The 22385-nt window shown below is 43.0% G+C and overlaps 1 protein-coding gene across 1 annotated transcript in view; it reads right to left on the bottom strand.

Moving 5' to 3' along the window:
• Nucleotides 1–14042, bottom strand: part of layna (layilin a) — a 41764-nt gene extending 27722 nt beyond the window's left edge. The window contains exons 1-2 of the mRNA XM_045711576.2: nt 13813–14042; nt 13–33 (exon numbers count right to left, since the gene is read on the bottom strand). Of these exons, the coding sequence (XP_045567532.1) occupies nt 13–33; nt 13813–13909 (118 nt within the window). The 5' untranslated portion in view covers nt 13910–14042. The remainder of the gene's footprint in view (nt 1–12; nt 34–13812) is intronic.
• Between the last annotated feature and the right edge of the window lie 8343 nt (nt 14043–22385).

Genomic DNA, 22385 nt, shown 5'->3' with positions numbered 1-22385 from the left:
CCTGCACCTCACCTCTGACTTCAAAGAACTCTGCTATGGAGTGACAGACAGACAGACAGACAGACAGACAGACAGACAGACAGACAGACAGACAGACAGACAGACAGACAGACAGACAGACAGACAGACAGACAGACAGACAGACAGACAGACAGACAGACAGACAGAGAGAGAGAGAGAGAGAGAGGGGCCAGTTAATGTCATGTTATTTCATGTTATATTTCTGTGTTAAATGAAATCCACTTCCAACATAATAACATCAACAACATTCTGATGTAGATGAGAGAGACTGGGCTAGGGCGGTATACCTGGATATTCAGTACTACCGGCACTGAACACAAGGGGTGCTGTTTTAAACCCCACTGATCATCTGTAATCCAAAGGTTAGCAATGCTAACAAGTACATGTACAATCCCATAGAGAATGCTAACTAAATGCTAATGAGCGTATTGTGAACATTTTATAGTGTCTGACCTAAACTATACAAGTATACAATTAACTCAAAAATGCTATTCATATTTTGCTGCACACACACAACTAATATTAGACATAAAGGCTCTTGATTCAGGAGGGGATTCTCTGCTGTTACCAAGCGAATGCTTGATTTTGGAAGACGCTAACCACTTAGCTAGATAGCTAAATAGCTACGACACTGTAAATTAGCAAACCAAATCCACAACTGCAGAACATTTAGCACATTTTAGACAATTATCTTAATAGCTACAAGATATCTAGCTGGCAAACATTTAATTTACGAATTCCATACTGTAATTAGATCACCTAGCGCATGCTGCACAACACTTAAAAAGTAGCAACAAATATTCTAATTCTTTAAAAAAAATTCAAAGAAATAATTTCAATGGTATTGAAAAACCGTCCCGTGGATTTTTCCAAGTACCCCGGTATATATGGTACCAAGTACCCCGGTATATATGGTACCAAGTACCGGTATATATGGTACCAAGTACCGGTATATATGGTACCAAGTACCGGTATATATGGTACCAAGTACCCCGGTATATATGGTACCAAGTACCGGTATATATGGTACCAAATACCGGTATATATGGTACCAAGTACCGGTATATATGGTACCAAGTACCGGTATATATGGTACCAAGTACCCCGGTATATATGGTACCAAGTACCCCGGTATATATGGTACCAAGTACCCCGGTATATATGGTACCAAGTACCGGTATATATGGTACCAAATACCGGTATATATGGTACCAAGTACCGGTATATATGGTACCAAGTACCCCGGTATATATGGTACCAAATACCGGTATATATGGTACCAAATACCGGTATATATGGTACCAAGTACCGGTATATATGGTACCAAGTACCCCGGTATATATGGTACCAAGTACCGGTATATATGGTACCAAATACCGGTATATATGGTACCAAGTACCGGTATATATGGTACCAAGTACCCCGGTATATATGGTACCAAGTACCGGTATATATGGTACCAAGTACCGGTATATATGGTACCAAGTACCGGTATATATGGTACCAAGTACCGGTATATATGGTACCAAATACCGGTATATATGGTACCAAGTACCGGTATATATGGTACCAAGTACCCCGGTATATATGGTACCAAGTACCGGTATATATGGTACCAAGTACCGGTATATATGGTACCAAGTACCGGTATATATGGTACCAAGTACCGGTATATATGGTACCAAGTACCGGTATATATGGTACCAAGTACCGGTATATATGGTACCAAATACCCCGGTATATATGGTACCAAGTACCCCGGTATATATGGTACCAAGTACCGGTATATATGGTACCAAGTACCGGTATATATGGTACCAAGTACCGGTATATATGGTACCAAGTACCGGTATATATGGTACCAAGTACCGGTATATATGGTACCAAGTACCGGTATATATGGTACCAAATACCCCGGTATATATGGTACCAAGTACCCCGGTATATATGGTACCAAGTACCGGTATATATGGTACCAAGTACCCCGGTATATATGGTACCAAGTACCCCGGTATATATGGTACCAAGTACCCCGGTATATATGGTACCAAGTACCCCGGTATATATGGTACCAAATACCCCGGTATATATGGTACCAAGTACCCCGGTATATATGGTACCAAATACCCCGGTATATATGGTACCAAGTACCCCGGTATATATGGTACCAAGTACCGGTATATATGGTACCAAATACCCCGGTATATATGGTACCAAATACCCCGGTATATATGGTACCAAGTACCCCGGTATATATGGTACCAAGTACCCCGGTATATATGGTACCAAGTACCCCGGTATATATGGTACCAAGTACCGGTATATATGGTACCAAGTACCCCGGTATATATGGTACCAAGTACCGGTATATATGGTACCAAGTACCGGTATATATGGTACCAAATACCCCGGTATATATGGTACCAAATACCCCGGTATATATGGTACCAAGTACCCCGGTATATATGGTACCAAGTACCCCGGTATATATGGTACCAAGTACCGGTATATATGGTACCAAGTACCCCGGTATATATGGTACCAAGTACCGGTATATATGGTACCAAGTACCGGTATATATGGTACCAAGTACCGGTATATATGGTACCAAGTACCGGTATATATGGTACCAAGTACCCCGGTATATATGGTACCAAGTACCCCGGTATATATGGTACCAAGTACCCCGGTATATATGGTATACCTACCAAGCCTAAGACAGAACTAACCAGTGTCTGTATCTGAGGAACAGAGATGATAGAGAACCAACCCCTGTCTGTATCTGATAGAGAACCAACCACTGTCTATATCTGAGGATAGAGAACCAACCACTGTCTGTATCTGATAGAGAACCAACCACTGTCTGTATCTAATGATAGAGAACCAACCACTGTCTGTATCTGATAGAGAACCAACCACTGTCTGTATCTAATGATAGAGAACCAACCACTGTCTGTATCTGATAGAGAACCAACCACTGTCTGTATCTAATGATAGAGAACCAACCACTGTCTGTATCTGATAGAGAACCAACCACTGTCTATATCTGAGGATAGAGAACCAACCACTGTCTATATCTGAGGAACAGAGATGATAGAGAACCAACCACTGTCTGTATCTAATGATAGAGAACCAACCACTGTCTGTATCTGATGATAGAGAACCAACCACTGTCTGTATCTGATGATAGAGAACCAACCACTGTCTGTATTATAGAGAACCAACCACTGTCTGTATTATAGAGAACCAACCACTGTCTATATCTGATAGAGAACCAACCACTGTCTGTATCTGAGGATAGAGAACCAACCACTGTCTGTATCTGAGGATAGAGAACCAACCACTGTCTGTATCTGATAGAGAACCAACCATTGTCTGTATCTGATGATAGAGAACCAACCACTGTCTGTATCTGATGATAGAGAACCAACCATTGTCTGTATCTGATGATAGAGAACCAACCACTGTCTGTATCTGATGATAGAGAACCAACCACTGTCTGTATCTGATGATAGAGAACCAACCATTGTCTGTATCTGATGATAGAGAACCAACCACTGTCTGTATCTGATTATAGAGAACCAACCACTGTCTGTATCTGATTATAGAGAACCAACCACTGTCTGTATCTGATGATAGAGAACCAACCACTGTCTGTATCTGAGGAACAGAGATGATAGAGAACCAACCATTGTCTGTATCTGAGGATAGAGAACCAACCACTGTCTGTATCTGATGATAGAGAACCAACCACTGTCTGTATCTGATGATAGAGAACCAACCACTGTCTGTATCTGATGATAGAGAACCAACCACTGTCTGTATCTGAGGAACAGAGATGATAGAGAACCAACCACTGTCTGTATCTGAGGAACAGTCTCTAGGATAATGCTGCAGCCTCACTGTCAACCATAGCTGTCTGTGATGAGCTTAATGCAGCATTTCTGCTCTGGCAAGACTTGTAGGATGATGAGACTACTGCAGAATCACTGTCTGGATTCATTAACAGCGTACTGTAACATCACTGTCTGGATTAATTAACAGCACTGTCTGGATTAATTAACGGCGTACTGTTACACCACTGTCTGGATTAATTAACACCACTGTCTGGATTAATTAACAGCGTACTGTAACTCCACTGTCTGGATTAATTAACAGCGTACTGTAACTCCACTGTCTGGATTAATTAACAGCGTACTGTAACACCACTGTCTGGATTAATTAACAGCGTACTGTAACACCACTGTCTGGATTAATTAACAGCGTACTGTAACACCACTGTCTGGATTAATTAACAGCGTACTGTAACTCCACTGTCTGGATTAATTAACAGCGTACTGTAACATCACTGTCTGGATTAATTCACAGCGTACTGTTACACCACTGTCTGGATTAATTAACAGCGTACTGTAACATCACTGTCTGTATAGTAAGGCTTGTTACGCTTACAAGGCTATATAAAAAACAATTGTGTACTTGTGTGTGAAAGTGTGTGTGTCTGTCTGTGGTATGTGTGAGGTAGGGTTTCCGATAGACGGCTTTTAGCCGCTAAAAAAACAGAAAAGCCAATTAATAAAGTTGGCGCAGGCCAGTTGCCCTGGAGAAGAAAAAAAATCCCAGCCTCTTCACTGATGGCAATACCAGTCAATGTACAGTACTGTGCAAAAGTTGGAGGCAGGTGTGAAAAAAATGCTGTAAATTAAGAATGCTTTCAACACTAGACATGTTAATAGATTATATTTATCAATTAACTAAATGCAAAGTGACAGACGAAAAATCTAAATCAAATCCATATTTGTCGTGACCACCTTTTGCCTTATGGTGGCAAAATTGCAAGATTATGTTATAATGCTTTTATTGCATCATGGTTGTTTTATTTGACAGAATAGAGTGTTTTGTTAACTATTGTGTGTGTGTCTTACTGAGGATGGGCCTCTGGGAGATAATGCTGACAGAGGAGATTTACGATGTCTTTGGGTAATAAACCCTTAAGAGCATTCCAGAGGACATGAGCTAATGGTTCTGTTCTATACCGTACCAGGGAGGGACGGGTCCAGTCTGGAGTAGGAGGACCAGACACTGGTCGGTTCTATACCGTACCAGGGAGAGACGGGTCCAGTTTGGAGTCGGAGGACCAGACACTGGTCTGTTCTATACCGTACCAGGGAGAGACGGGTCCAGTTTGGAGTAGGAGGACCAGACACTGGTCTGTTCTATACCGTACCAGGGAGAGACGGGTCCAGTTTGGAGTAGGAGGACCAGACACTGGTCTGTTCTATACCGTACCAGGGAGAGACGGGTCCAGTTTGGAGTAGGAGGACCAGACACTGGTCTGTTCTATACCGTACCAGGGAGAGACGGGTCCAGTTTGGAGTAGGAGGACCAGACACTGGTCTACACAATGAAAACTGTTGACCCAGCAGTTGCTGTCTGCTATGTTTTATAGATATCTTTCATATAAATCTTAACCTTGTGACCTATTCTATATATCTGTTGTTCGTCATGTAGGTTGAAAGGGGTGTATCTTGGCTATAAAAGATCTTTGTACTTTTGTCTCGGCGCTCCCAACGGATCATCAGAGACGGTGATGCGTCCACCAGCCATTGCTATTGCAAAGCTCTCACCATTAAAGATTTAGTTTAAGTATAACTCTGACTTGTGTGATAAGTTTGTCTGTCCTCATTTGATAGTAAAGAAATGAACCACCGCAGCCTTCAAAACAGCATCAATTCTTCGAGGTACACTTGCACAAAGTCAGGGATTTTGTAGGCATATAGTCAGGTGATTAAACAATTATACCAAACAGCTGCTAATGATCATCAATTCAATATGCAGGTTGAAACGCAATCATTAACTGAAACACAAACAGCTGTGTAGGAGGAATTAAACTGGGCGAAGAACAGCCAAACTCAGCTAACAAGATGAGGTTTCTGAAGACAGTTTACTGTCTAAAGTCAAGACTGAGCACAGCAACAAGTCACAAGGTAGTTATACTGCATCAGCAAGGTCTCTTCCAGGCAGAAATGTCAAGTCAGACAGGGGTTTCCAGATGTGCTGTCCAGAGCTCTTATGAAGAAGCACAAAGAAACGGGAAACTTTGAGGACCGTAGACGCAGTGGTCGGCCAAGGAAACTTACTGCAGCAGATGAAAGACACATCATGCGTCACTTCCCTTCGCAATCGGGAAGATGTCCAGCAGTGTCATCAGATCAGCATTGTCAGAAAACAGTAGGACCCTGGTACACCGATCTACTGTCCGGAGAAGTCTGGTCAGAAGTGGCCTTCATGGAAGACTTGCGGCCAAAAAGCCATACTTCCGACGTGGAAACAAGGCCAAGCGATTCAACTACGCACGAAAACACAGGAACTGGGGTGCAGATAAATGGCAGCAGATGCTCTGGACTCCTGAGTCAACATGTGAAATATTTGGCTGCAGCAGAAGGCAGTTTGTTCATCGAAGGGCTGGAGAGCAGTACACGAATGAGTGTCTGCAGGTGAAGCATGGTGGAGGTTCCTTGCAAGTTTGGGGCTGCATTTCTGCAAATGGAGTTGGAGATTTGGTCAGAGTTAATGGTCTCCTCAACGCTGAGACGTACAGGCAGATACTTATCCATCATGCAGGTAGCATAGTGGGGCAGCAGGTAGCCTAGTGGTTAGAGCCTAGTGGGGCGGCAGGTAGCCTAGTGGTTAGCCTAGTGGTTAGAGCCTAGTGATTAGAGCCTAGTGGTTAGCCTAGTGGGGTGGCAGGTAGCCTAGTGGTTAGAGCCTAGTGGTTAGAGCCTAGTGGTTAGAGCCTAGTGGTTGGAGCCTAGTGGGGTGGCAGGTAGCCTAGTGGTTAGAGCCTAGTGGTTAGAGCCTAGTGGTTGGAGCCTAGTGGGGCGGCAGGTAGCCTAGTGGTTAGAGCCTAGTGGTTAGAGCCTAGTGGTTAGAGCCTAGTGGTTAGAGCCTAGTGGTTAGCCTAGTGAGGCGGCAGGTAGCCTAGTGGTTAGCCTAGTGGTTAGCCTAGTGAGGCGGCAGGTAGCCTAGTGGTTAGCCTAGTGGTTAGCCTAGTGAGGCGGCAGGTAGCCTAGTGGTTAGAGCCTAGTGGTTAGCCTAGTGGGGTGGCAGGTAGCCTAGTGGTTAGAGTGGAGGGCCGGCAGGGTAGCCTAGTGGTTAGAGTGGAGGGGCTGCAGGTAGCCTAGTGGTTAGAGTGGAGGGGAGGCAGGTAGCCTAGTGGTTAGAGTGGAGGGGAGGCAGGTAGCCTAGTGGTTAGAGCGGAGGGGAGGCAGGTAGCCTAGTGGTTAGAGCGTTGGGCCAGTAACTGAAAGGTTGCTAGATTGAATCCCCCGAGCTGACAAGGTAAAAATCTGTTGCTCTGCCCCTGAACAAGGCAGTTAACCCACTGTTCCTAGGCCATCATTGTAAATAAGAATTGGTTCTTTACTGACTTGCCTAGTAAAATAAAATGTAAAAAATAATAATAATAATTTTTAAAATGCAATACCATCACGGAGGAATCTGATTGGCTCCAAATGTATTCTGCAGCATGACAACGGCCCCAAACATACAGACAACGACCCCAAACATACAGCGAAAGTCATTAAGAACTATCTTCAGTGTAAAGAAGACCAAGGAGTCCTGGAAGTGATGGTATGGCCCCCCGCAGAGCCCTGATCTCAACATCATCGAGTCTGTCTGGGATCACATGGAGAGAGAGAAGCACCTGAGGCTGCCTAAATCCACAGAAGATCTGTGGTTAGTTCTCCAAGATGTCTGGGCCAACCTACCTGCCGAGTTCCTTCATAAACAGTGTGCAAATATACCTAGAATAATTTATGCTGTTTTGAAGGCAAAGGGTGGTAATTGATAAATATAATCTATTAACATGTCTAGTGTTGAAAGCATTCTTACTTTACAGCTTTTTTTTCACACCTGCCTAAAACTTTTTCACAGTACTGTAAATACATTTGATTGGTCATGCTTATCGGTCTATACATGACTTTCTCAAATGTAGTGGAATTAAATTGGTGCGTGTTTACAGTGTATTTGTTATGTATCTTATTTATCACATGGGTACAGCATCCAGATACAGATCCTCTGAGTGGAAAATCTGTCAGACAGAGGGACAGCTGTTGCTACAGCATCTCAAACAGGAAATGCGTAGACAAGGTGAAGGCAGGCTTCATCTGCGCATCACACCCCACTTTGCAATGAGCTGGAGACAGCCTGGTTCCTCTCTAGGTTTCTTCCTAGGTTTTGGCCTTTCTAGGGGAGTTTTTCCTAGCCACCCCTCATAGCCTGGTTCCTCTCTAGGTTTCTTCCTAGGTTCTGGCCTTTCTAGGGAGTTTTTCCTAGCCACTGTGCTTCTACATCTGTATTGCTTGCTGTTTGGGGGTTTTAGGCTGGGTTTCTGTACAGCACTTTGTGACATCTGCTGATGTAAGAAGGGTTTTATAAAAACATTTGATTGAGTATACATTTGAAAATATATATTTAATTGTTTGAAATCCGAACGTTTTACTACATATTATGAGGCTTGTCTTACCTTGTTTCAAAGTAGCCTAGCCAAAATCAGACCATATCCATGGAGGCAATTATTTAATATCAGCCTTCCCTGTAGCTCAGTTGGTAGAGCATGGTGTTTGCAACGCCAGGGTTGTGGGTTCAATTCCCATGGGGGGCCAGCACAGAAAAAAAGATGTATGAAATTGTATGAAATGTATGCATTCACTACTGTAAATTGCTCTGATGATAATCCTAGTCATATTAGCATCCCATGCTAGTTGATGATAATCCTAGTCATATTAGCAACCCATGCTAGTTGATGATAATCCTACTCCAATTAGCAACCCATGCTAGTTGATGATAATCCTAGTCATATTAGCATCCCATGCTAGTTGATGATAATCCTACTCCAATTAGCAACCCATGCTAGTTGATGATAATCCTAGTCACATTAGCAACCCATGCTAGTTGATGAGAATCCTAGTCATATTACCATCCCATGCTAGTTGATGATAATCCTAGTCATATTAGCATCCCATGCTAGTTGATGATAATCCTAGTCATATTAGCAACCCATGCTAGTTGATGATAATCGTAGTCATATTAGCAACCCATGCTAGTTGATGATAATCCTAGTCATATTAGCATCCCATGCTAGTTGATGATAATACTAGTCATATTAGCAACCCATGCTAGTTGATGATAATCCTAGTCATATTAGCATCCCATGCTAGTTGATGATAATCCTCGTCATATTAGCAACCCATGCTAGTTGATGATAATCCTAGTCATATTAGCATCCCATGCTAGTTGATGATAATCCTAGTCATATTAGCAACCCATGCTAGTTGATGATAATCGTAGTCATATTAGCAACCCATGCTAGTTGATGATAATCCTAGTCATATTAGCATCCCATGCTAGTTGATGATAATCCTAGTCATATTAGCAACCCATGCTAGTTGATGATAATCCTAGTCATATTAGCATCCCATGCTAGTTGATGATAATCCTAGTCATATTAGCATCCCATGCTAGTTGATGATAATCCTCGTCATATTAGCAACCCATGCTAGTTGATGATAATCCTAGTCATATTAGCAACCCATGCTAGTTGATGATAATCCTAGTCATATTAGCATCCCATGCTAGTTGTTGATTGGCAGCATACTGAGGTCATCCCAGTGAATCTGCTCTGTTCATGAACATTCAGCTTGTACACGGTCAGTTCTGGAGACTTGTTGAAGGATGAAATACAGTTGAAGTCAGAAGTTTACATACACTTAGGTTGGAGTCATTAAAACTCATTTTTCAACCACTCCACAAATTCAATATTAACAAATTATAGTTTTGGCAAGTCAGTTAGGACATTTACTTTGTGCATGACACAAGTAATTTTTCCAACAATAGTTTACAGACAGATTATTTCATTTATAGCTCACTATCACAATTCCAGTGGGTCAGATGTTTACATACACTAAGTTGACTGTGCCTTTACACAGCTTGGGAAATTCCAGAAAATGATGTCATGGCTTTAGAAGCTTCTGAGGCTTATTGACATCATTTGAGTCAATTGGAGCTGTACCTGTGGATGTATTTTAAGGCCTACCTTCAAACTCAGTACCTCTTTGCTTGAAATCATGGGACAATCAAAAGAAATCAGCCAAGACTTCAGAAACTTTTTTGTAGACCTCCACAAGTCTGGTTCATCCTTGGGAGCAATTTACAAACGTATGAAGGTACCACGTTCATCTGTACAAACAATAGTACGCAAGTATAAACACCATGGGAGCACGCAGCCATCATACCGCTCAGGAAGGAGACGCATTCTGTCTCCTAGAGATGAACGTACTTTGGTGCGAAAAGTGCAAATCAATCCCAGAACAACAACAAAGGACCTTCTGAAGATGCTGGAGGAAACAGGTACAAAAGTATCTATATCCACAGTAAAAATAGTTCTATATCGACAAACCTGAAAGGCCGCACAGCAAGGACGAAGCCACTGCTCCAAAACCGCCATAAAAAGCCAGACTACGCTTTGCAACTGCACATGGGGACAAAGATGGTACTTTTTGGAGAAATTTCCTCTGGTCTGATGAAACAAAAATATAAATGTTTGGCCATAATGACCATCGTTATGTTTGGAGGAAAAAGGGGGAGGCTTGCAAGCCAAAGAACACCATCCCAACCGTGAAGCACGGGGGTGGCAGCATCATGTTGTGGGGGTGCTTTGCTGCAGGAGGGACTGGTGCACTTCACAAAATAGATGACATCATGAGGAGGAAAAGGATGTGGATACAGTGAAGCAAAATCGAAAGACATCAGTCAGGAAGTTAAAGCTTGGTGGCAAATGGGTCTTCCAAATGGACAATGACCCCAAGCAAACTTGAACTCAATCCCATAGAAAATTTGTGGACAGAACGGAAAAAGTGTGTGCGAGCAAGGAGGCCTACAAACCTGACTCAGTTACACCAGCTCTGTCAGGAGGAATGGGCCAAAATTCACCCAACTTATTGTGGGAAGCTTGTGGAAGGCTACCCGAAACTAAAAAAAGAAATAAAAGCTGAAATAAATCACTCTCTACTATTATTTTGCCATTTAACTTTCTTTAAAAAAAGTGGTGATCCTAACTGAAATAAGACAGGGAATTTGTACATTCATCTGGTACTTCCTGTATATAGCTCCACATTGATCTGGTACTTCCTGTATATAACCACATTGATCTGGTACTGGTACTTCCTGTATATAGCTCCACATTGATCTGGTACTTCCTGTATATAGCTCCACATTGATCTGGTACTCCCTGTATATAGCTCCACATTGATCTGGTACTTCCTCTATATAGCTCCACATTGATCTGGTACTTCCTGTATATAGCTCCACATTGATCTGGTACTGGTACTCCCTGTATATAGCTCCACATTGATCTGGTACTTCCTGTATATAGCTCCACATTGATCTGGTACTTCCTGTATATAGCTCCACATTGATCTGGTACTCCCTGTATATAGCTCCACATTGATCTGGTACTGGTACTTCCTGTATATAGCTCCACATTGATCTGGTACTTCCTGTATATAGCTCCACATTGATCTGGTACTGGTACTCCCTGTATATAGCTCCACATTGATCTGGTACTTCCTGTATATAGATCCACATTGATCTGGTACTTCCTGTATATAGCTCCACATTGATCTGGTACTGGTACTCCCTGTATATAGCTCCACATTGATCTGGTACTTCCTGTATATAGCTCCACATTGATCTGGTACTTTCTGTATATAGCTCCACATTGATCTGGTACTTCCTGTATATAGCTCCACATTGATCTGGTACTTCCTGTATATAGCTCCACATTGATCTGGTACTTCCTGTATATAGCTCCACATTGATCTGGTACTTCCTGTATATAGCTCCACATTGATCTGGTACTTCCTGTATATAGCTCCACATTGATCTGGTACTTCCTGTATATAGTTCCACATTGATCTGGTACTCCCTGTATATAGCTCCACATTGATCTGGTACTCCCTGTATATAGCTCCACATTGATCTGGTACTTCCTGTATATAACTCCACATTGATCTGGTACTTCCTGTATATAGCTCCACATTGATCTGGTACTGGTACTTCCTGTATATAGCTCCACATTGATCTGGTACTGGTACTCCCTGTATATAGCTCCACATTGATCTGGTACTTCCTGTATATAACTCCACATTGATCTGGTACTTCCTGTATATAGCTCCACATTGATCTGGTACTGGTACTCCCTGTATATAGCTCCACATTGATCTGGTACTTCCTGTATATAGCTCCACATTGATCTGGTACTTCCTGTATATAGCTCCACATTGATCTGGTACTGGTACTCCCTGTATATAGCTCCACATTGATCTGGTACTTCCTGTATATAGCTCCACATTGATCTGGTACTTCCTGTATATAGCTCCACATTGATCTGGTACTCCCTGTATATAGCTCCACATTGATCTGGTACTGGTACTTCCTGTATATAGCTCCACATTGATCTGGTACTGGTACTTCCTGTATATAGCTCCACATTGATCTGGTACTTCCTGTATATAGATCCACATTGATCTGGTACTTCCTGTATATAGCTCCACATTGATCTGGTGCTGGTACTTCCTGTATATAGCTCCACATTGATCTGGTACTCCCTGTATATAACCACATTGATCTGGTACTTCCTGTATATAGCTCCACATTGATCTGGTACTTCCTGTATATAGCTCCACATTGATCTGGTACTTCCTGTATATAGCTCCACATTGATCTGGTACTTCCTGTATATAGCTCCACATTGATCTGGTGCTGGTACTTCCTGTATATAGCTCCACATTGATCTGGTACTCCCTGTATATAACCACATTGATCTGGTACTTCCTGTATATAGCTCCACATTGATCTGGTACTTCCTGTATATAGCTCCACATTGATCTGGTACTTCCTGTATATAGCTCCACATTGATCTGGTACTTCCTGTATATAGCTCCACATTGATCTGGTACTTCCTGTATATAGCTCCACATTGATCTGGTACTTCCTGTATATAGCTCCACATTGATCTGGTACTTCCTGTATATAGATCCACATTGATCTGGTACTTCCTGTATATAGCTCCACATTGATCTGGTACTTCCTGTATATAGATCCACATTGATCTGGTACTTCCTGTATATAGCTCCACATTGATCTGGTACTTCCTGTATATAGCTCCACATTGATCTGGTACTTCCTGTATATAGCTCCACATTGATCTGGTACTTCCTGTATATAGCTCCACATTGATCTGGTACTTCCTGTATATAGCTCCACATTGATCTGGTACTTCCTGTATATAGCTCCACATTGATCTGGTACTTCCTGTATATAGCTCCACATTGATCTGGTACTTCCTGTATATAGTTCCATATTGATCTGGTACTCCCTGTATATAGCTCCACATTGATCTGGTACTTCCTGTATATAGCTCCACATTGATCTGGTACTTCCTGTATATAGCTCCACATTGATCTGGTACTTCCTGTATATAGCTCCACATTGATCTGGTACTTCCTGTATATAGCTCCACATTGATCTGGTACTTCCTGTATATAGCTCCATTCTTGTGTATTTTATTTCATTCCTCGTGTTACTATTTTTTTATTTTAAGTATTATTTTTAAACTCTGCATCACTTCAGCAAGCATTTCACGGTAAAGTCTATACCAGTTGTATTCAACACATGTGACAAATACAATATGATTTGATTTGGTGTGTGTGTGTGTGTGTGTGTGTCACTCACCGGTGATAAGGCTGGCCGCAGCAGACTGGAGCAAACACACAACCACCAGATTCACCATCTGGTCCTTCCTCCTTCTCTTCTTTACCTCTCCCTCCATCAGAGAACTGACCAACTGCAGCCCCGAAGTCAGATATAACAGGCTTTATTAACAACGCGCTACTGTACAGGCTACTAACTACTCAAGATAATAGAGACCAGGCTTACGACAGAGAGACTCTCCCTACACACACTGAACCACTGGTAGAGAGAGAGAGAGAGAGAGAGAGAGAGAGTATGTGGATGTAATCTTTTAAGAGCAGTTTTAATGATGATGAGGAGGGGGGAGAGGAGGGGGAGGAGGGAGGAGGGGAAGGAGGGGGAGGAGGAGGGGGAGGAGGGGAAGGAGGAGGAGGGGGAAGAAGAAGGGGAGGAGGATGTTAGTTATTGATCTTGAGAGTCGGGGATCTAATCAGCAGAGTGCTACTGGGTCTAAACGCTGACTAGACTACAGACACACACTACTGACTAGACTACAGACACACTACCGACTAGACTACAGACACACTACTGGCTAGACTACAGGCACACACTACTGACTAGACTACAGACACACTACTGGCTAGACTACAGACACACACTACTGACTAGACTACAGACACACTACTGACTAGACTACAGACACACACTACTGACTAGACTACAGACACACACTACTGACTAGACTACAGACACACTACTGACTAGACTACAGACACACTACTGACTAGACTACAGACACACTACTGACTAGACTACAGACTACTGACTAGACTACAGACTACTGACTAGACTACAGACTACTGACTAGACTACAGACACACTACTGACTAGACTACAGACACACTACTGACTAGACTACAGACACACTACTGGCTAGACTACAGACACACACTACTGACTAGACTACAGACACACACTACTGACTAGACACACACTACTGACTAGACTACAGACACACTACTGACTAGACTACAGACACACTACTGACTAGACTACAGACACACACTACTGACTAGACTACAGACACACACTACTGACTAGACTACAGACACACTACTGACTAGACTACAGACACACTACTGGATAGACTACAGACACACTACTGACTAGACTACAGACACACACTACTGACTAGACTACAGACACACTACTGACTAGACTACAGACACACTACTGACTAGACTACAGACACACTACTGGCTAGACTACAGACACACTACTGACTAGACTACAGACACACTACTGACTAGACTACAGACACACACTACTGACTAGACTACAGATACACTACTGACTAGACTACAGACACACTACTGACACGCTACTGGCTAGACTACAGACACACTACTGACTAGACTACAGACACACTACAGACACACTACTGGCTAGACTACAGACACACTACTGACTAGACTACAGACACACTACTGACTAGACTACAGACACACTGCTGACTAGACTACAGACACACTACTGACTAGACTACAGACACACTACTGACTAGACTACAGACACACTACTGGCTAGGCTACAGACACACTACTGACTAGACTACAGACACACTACTGACTAGACTACAGACACACTACTGACTAGACTACAGACACACTACTGACTAGACTACAGACACACTACTGGCTAGACACACACTACTGACTAGACTACAGACACACTACTGACTAGACTACAGACACACTACTGACTAGACTACAGACACACTACTGACTAGACTACAGACACACTACTGACTAGACACACACTACTGACTAGACTACAGACACTCTACTGGCTAGACTACAGACACACACTACTGACTAGACTACAGACACACTACTGACTAGACTACAGACACACTACTGGCTAGACTACAGACACACTACTGACTAGACTACAGACACACACTACTGACTAGACTACAGACACACTACTGACTAGACTACAGACACACTACTGGCTAGACTACAGACACACTACTGACTAGACTACAGACACACACTACTGGCTAGACTACAGACACACTACTGACTAGACTACAGGCACACGCTACTGGCTAGACTACAGACACACTACTGACTAGACTACAGACACACACTACTGACTAGACTACAGACACACTACTGACTAGACTACAGACACACTACTGGCTAGACTACAGACACACTACTGGCTAGACTACAGACACACACTACTGACTAGACTACAGACACACTACTGACTAGACTACAGACACACTGCTGACTAGACTACAGACACACTGCTGACTAGACTACAGACACACTGCTGACTAGACACACACTACTGGCTAGACTACAGACACACTACTGACTAGACACACACTGCTGACTAGACTACAGACACACTGCTGACTAGACACACACTACTGGCTAGACTACAGGCACACACTACTGACTAGACTACAGACACACTACTGACTAGACTACAGACACACTGCTGACTAGACTACAGACACACTGCTGACTAGACTACAGACACACTACTGACTAGACACACACTACTGGCTAGACTACAGACACACTACTGACTAGACACACACTGCTGACTAGACTACAGACACACTGCTGACTAGACTACAGACACACTACTGACTAGACTACAGACACACTACTGACTAGACTACAGACACACTACTGACTAGACTACAGACACACTACCGACTAGACTACAGACACACTACTGACAGTAGCTTAACTGGCATCGTAGCGTCTGTCAGCAGACTGGGATGCGACAGCTAACGAGGAGGAGATTTTTTTGTCCCTGATCATTTGGACAAAACGAGTATCTGAGGTATTATGCTGGTAAAGTTATGACATCATTAGCACTGAACATGTAAACAAACAAGCTATTTGTTGACAAAACATTCAGTTGGAACGTTAATGGTACTTGTGATAATCCCCGGGAAGCCGGTGTTTGGAGGACATATTGAAACGCGACCCAGTCGTTCGTTCTAAATGTTCCATTGCCATACTGGCTGGCAACGTTCTTATCCCTTGCTTGCTAGCTAGCCAACTACGGCTAACTTACAGTCAGGTCAAACAGTGCAGCCAGAATATCAACAGTAGCTGCATTTCTTTAAGCTGTTTTCTAGTGACATTTATTTGGATACATCCATAACAATGAGCTGAGGATGCACGATTTCACCTGGCATAGAAAATGTGCTCTCTCATCAGGACACTCGTTGTTCATAGGAGCTAGCCAACAACACAGCTAAACACAATCCCTTCAAACTGAAGCTGGAAAGACTGCAAACTAGCTGCATCTCTTTTCATTTGACCTTTTCTCAATGTACATTTCTTTGTCTCTATCCATAAACATGATGCCAGCTGATTCATGATTTCAACTGGCTGAGATACGCTGCCTGTCTGTCTCGTGTCCCGACTCCCGACATGTTCATTACTACGGGACAGCTGGAGATCGAAGTTCAATACAGAAACAATGTTGCAAATGTCAGAGAGACAGACAGCAAGTTTTATACAAATCTCTGCTGTTGTAAACTAAATGTTAGTCTAAAAGAAATGTGAGATAATATCCAGATGCTTTTTTTGTAGTGGAGATCAAGTTTATAAATTGCCTGGCTGGGCTGATGAGACAGTGGATTCAGATGGAACAGAGTGAATAGGCATTTCAACGTCATAGATGTAGCCCGGTGTTAACTTGGGGACTAGGCACCGGCTGGAATGATCTTTTAACCAAAACAGCATTAGACCCACCGTTGTATAAATAGAAATAAACTTGAACCAATATCTTTGTGTTAGAGACCTCAGAAAGCTCAGACTTAAACTCACATTCACCAGCTCTGCAAGCGCTATAGGGTCAAAATACGTTAGTTGATCACCAAATATCAACTATTTTCATTTACTTACGGTCAAAAAAATCTAAAATGTACAAGCAACCGGAAAAAAATCATATTCGGCAAATCAATCATTACTGCCACTCACAGGTTAGAAGTCTACAACAGCTCCAACCTAAGTGTATGTAAACTTTCGACTTCAACTGTATACACACACACACACAGACACACACACACCAAAAATATATGGAGGATTGGAAATGATGCAGACAACTATAGTGATGGAAGCTACAATCTACCCCCCCCCCCCCCCCCCCTGAGATTGTAGCTTCCATCACTATAGGCCTTTCCTGTTTCAGCATGACACAAAGCGTGGTCCATGCAGAAATCGTTTGTAGAGATCGGTGTGGAAATACTTGACTGGTCTGCACAAAGCCCTGACCTCAACCACATCGAACACCTTTGGGATGAATTGGAACGCCGACTTCAAGCCAGGCTTAATCACCCAACATCAGTACCCGACCTCACTAATACTCTTGTGGCTGAATGAAAGCAAGTTTTTGCAGCAATGATCCAACATCTAGTGGAAAGCCTTCCCAGAAGAGTGGAGGCTGTTATAGCAGCAATGTACCAACATCTAGTGGAAAGCCTTCCCAGAAGAGAGGAGGCTGTTATAGCAGCAATGATCCAACATCTAGTGGAAAGCCTTCCCAGAAGAGTGGAGGCTGTTATAGCAGCAATGTTCCAACATCTAGTGGAAAGCCTTCCCAGAAGAGTGGAGGCTGTTATAGCAGCAATGTTCCTACATCTAGTGGAAAGCCTTCCCAGAAGAGTGGAGGCTGTTATAGCAGCAATGTTCCTACATCTAGTGGAAAGCCTTCCCAGAAGAGTGGAGGCTGTTATAGCAGCAATGTTCCTACATCTAGTGGAAAGCCTTCCCAGAAGAGTGGAGGCTGTTATAGCAGCAAAGGGGGGACCAACTCCATATTAATGTCCATGATTTTGCAATGAGATGTTCGACGAGCAGGTGTCCACATACTTTTGTTTACCTCGGTCCTCCTTCTCAAACTGAACAGAACATAGGCTAGTCCGCGCGCAATATAGTGCATTTTATGGACTAGGCCTAATAAAAAAATATATACAAAATTGGAAGAAACCTTTGACTCTCCTCCTGAACAGCTACTGTAGGCTTACGCAGCACAGCCATTGGTTACGCAGCACAGCCATTAGTTACGCAGCACAGCCATTGGTTACGCAGCACAGCCATTGGTTACGCAGCACAGCCATTGGTTAAGCAGCACAGCCATTGGTTACGCAGCACAGCCATTGGTTACGCAGCACAGCCATTGGTTACGCAGCACAGCCATTGGTTAAGCAGCACAGCCATTGGATAAGCAGCACAGCCATTGGTTACGCAGCACAGCCATTGGTTAAGCAGCACAGCCATTGGTTACGCAGCACAGCCATTGGATAAGCAGCACAGCCATTGGTTAAGCAGCACAGCCATTGGTTAAGCAGCACAGCCATTGGTTAAGCAGCACAACAAAATGTTTTTGATGAGCAAGAGCATGTCGGGCCTCAGGGTTGGAATATCCATCGCGGTGTGTAGTAATGCAGCCTACTTTTATTTACATTATCCCAGCAGCTATCTTAGAGATGTAACTTCTTCTCTGTGCTTCTCCCAGCATGCACTTCATAGCATATATCCTATAGGCTACGAATCATTTGATTGAGACCACACTGAATAGTCTATAGGTGCAGTTGATATTGAGTTCTCAGCGGAGAATCAGAGAGGAGGGGTGGCATCGGGGCACACTTCGATATAAGAAACTAATTATAAAACACTGAAAAATATATCCTGTTATTAATTACCTATTACATGACCCTCCCCAGGTCGCTCTGGATAAGAGCGTCTGCTAAATGACGTAAATGTAAATGTAGATTTAGAAAACAAACACTATACCCACACCTTCAATGAAATGTAAAAAGTATGGCACTCCCCCCATTTTCCTCCAGGTAAACGTTCGGTAAATGTTGTTCCATCCCTTACCTTGGGAGATCAATAACTCACGATAGCAAATCAAATGGTAATGTTTGTAAGCGTTAGCTAGTAACAGTGGCGACGTTAGCATGGCAATCTTGGTAGGGCAAACAACCAATTTTTTTTGTTTGTTTGTTGATGCATGCCAGCAACTCTAAACAATACATTAAATGCAGTTAATGCACTATAACTGTGACAAACGGTGCCCGCGAACGTTTACGGTCTACATAAAGCTGTCCCGAGAGAGGAGCTTATGGCTGACTTGATTAAATAAATATGGCTTCTATTGACTCCGTGTTGATTTGTGTAAATGGATAAGAACCGTATTCTCCTTCAATAATAACCAACGTCGACATGAGTTTAGACTTTTGAACCCAACACAAACATTATTACATTTAGGTTCAGTAAATTCACAATGTTTGTTCTTATGCCATTAACACTTAGCTCCAAGTACAAGCAAGTGCAAGAAAAATGAGCTGCGACGAGGTCGGCCTACTGGTTCAGTGATTTCTAAATGGACAGCGACACAAATTCAGATAGACGTTAGATCAGACGCATTCAGCTGGGTGTTGAGGCCTTATTAACTTTACTCTTCTTTAAGACACCACAGAATGAGAGAGACCCAGACTCCGCGGTTAGCCTACCATTCAAAGTATTTTATTAGGACTATGTGGTCTAAAAAAGAAGGATAGTACAATCACGAAGATCCACTTTTATGTTGTTAAGACACTGATGCCCTTTGCAACCATGTACCTACAGTTGTTAAGACACTGATGCCCTTTGCAACCATGTACCTACAGTTGAAGTCGGGAAGTTTACATTCACTTAGGTTGGACTCATTAAAACTCGTTTTTCAACCACTCCACAAATTTCTTGTTAACAAACTATAGTTTTGGCAAGTCGGTTAGGACATCTACTTTGTGCATGACACAAGTCATTTTTCCAACAATTGTTTACAGACAGATTATTTCACTTATAATTCACTGTATCACAATTCCAGTGGGTCAGAAGTTTACATACACTAAGTTGACTGTGCCTTTAAACAGCTTGGAAAATTCCAGAAAATGGTGTCATGGCTTTAGAAGCTTCTGATAGGCTAATTGACATCATTTGAGTCAATTGGAGGTGTACCTGTGGATGTATTTCAAGCCCTACCTTCAAACTCTGTGCCTCTTTGCTTGACATCATGGGACAATCAAAAGAAATCAGTCAAGACCTCAGAAAAAAATTTGTAGACCTCCACAAGTCTGGTTCATCATTGGGAGCAATTTCCAAATGCCTGAAGGTACCACGTTCATCTGTACAAACAATAGTACGCAAGTATAAACACCATGGGACAACGCAGCTGTCATACCGCTCAGGAAGGAGACGCGTTCTGTCTCCTAGAGGTGAACGTACTTTGGTGCGAAAAGTGCAAATCAATCCCAGAACAACAGCAAAGGACCTTGTGAAGATGCTGGAGGAAACAGGTACAAAAGTATCTATATCCACAGTAAAACGAGTCCTATATTGACATAACCTGAAAGGCCGCTCAGCAAGGAAGAAGCCACTGCTCAAAAACCGCCATAAAAAAGCCAGACTACGGTTTGCAACTGCACATGGGGACAAAGATCGTACTTTTTGGAGAAATGTCCTCTGGTCTGATGAAACAGTAATAGAACTGTTTGGCCATAATGACCATCGTTATGTTTGGAGGAAAAAGGGGGAGGCTTGCAAGCCGAAGAACACCATCCCAACCGTGAAGCACGGGGGTGGCAGCATCATGTTGTGGGGGTGCTTTGCTGCAGGAGGGACTGGTGCACTTCACAATATAGATGGCATCATGAGGTAGGAAAATTATGTGGATATATTGAAGCAACATCTCAAGACATCAGTCAGGAAGTTGAAGCTTGGTCGCAAATGGGTCTTCCAAATGGACAATGACCCCAAGCATACTTCCAAAGTTGTGGCAAAATGGCTTAAGGACAACAAAGTCAAGGTATTGGAGTAGCCGTCACAAATGGTCTGGGGCTGTTTTTCATGGTTCGGGCCCCTTAGTTCCAGTGAAGGGAAATCTAACGCTTCAGCATACAATGACATTCTAGACGATTCTGTCCTTCCAACTTTGTGGCAACAGTTTGGGGCCCTTTTTTGTTTCAGCGTGACAATGCACAAAGCGAGGTCCATAGAGAAATGGTTTGTCGAGATCTGTGTGGAAGAACTTGACTTCCCTACACAGAGCCCTGACCCCATCGAACAGCTTTGGGATGAATTGGAACGCCGACTGTGAGCCAGGCCTAATCACCCAACATCAGCACCCGACCTCACTAATACTCTGGTGGCTGAATGGAAGCAAGTCCCTGCAGCAATGTACCAACATCTAGTGGAAAGCCTTCCCAGAAGAGTGGAGGCTGTTATAGCAGCAATGATCCAACATCTAGTGGAAAGCCTTCCCAGAAGAGTGGAGGCTGTTATAGCAGCAATGTTCCAACATCTAGTGGAAAGCCTTCCCAGAAGAGAGGAGGCTGTTATAGCAGCAATGATCCAACATCTAGTGGAAAGCCTTCCCAGAAGAGTGGAGGCTGTTATAACAGCAATGTTCCAACATCTAGTGGAAAGCCTTCCCAGAAGAGTGGAGGCTGTTATAGCAGTGATGATCCAACATCTAGTGGAAAGCCTTCCCAGAAGAGAGGAGGCTGTTATAGCAGCGAAGGGGTCCATGATTTT

The sequence above is a fragment of the Salmo salar genome, chromosome 11 (assembly GCF_965601325.2).
Source record: "Salmo salar chromosome 11, fSalSal1, whole genome shotgun sequence".
NCBI lineage: Eukaryota > Metazoa > Chordata > Actinopteri > Salmoniformes > Salmonidae > Salmo > Salmo salar.
Note: the sequence above shows the minus strand (reverse complement) of the source record. Positions and strands in the feature narration are given on the sequence as shown.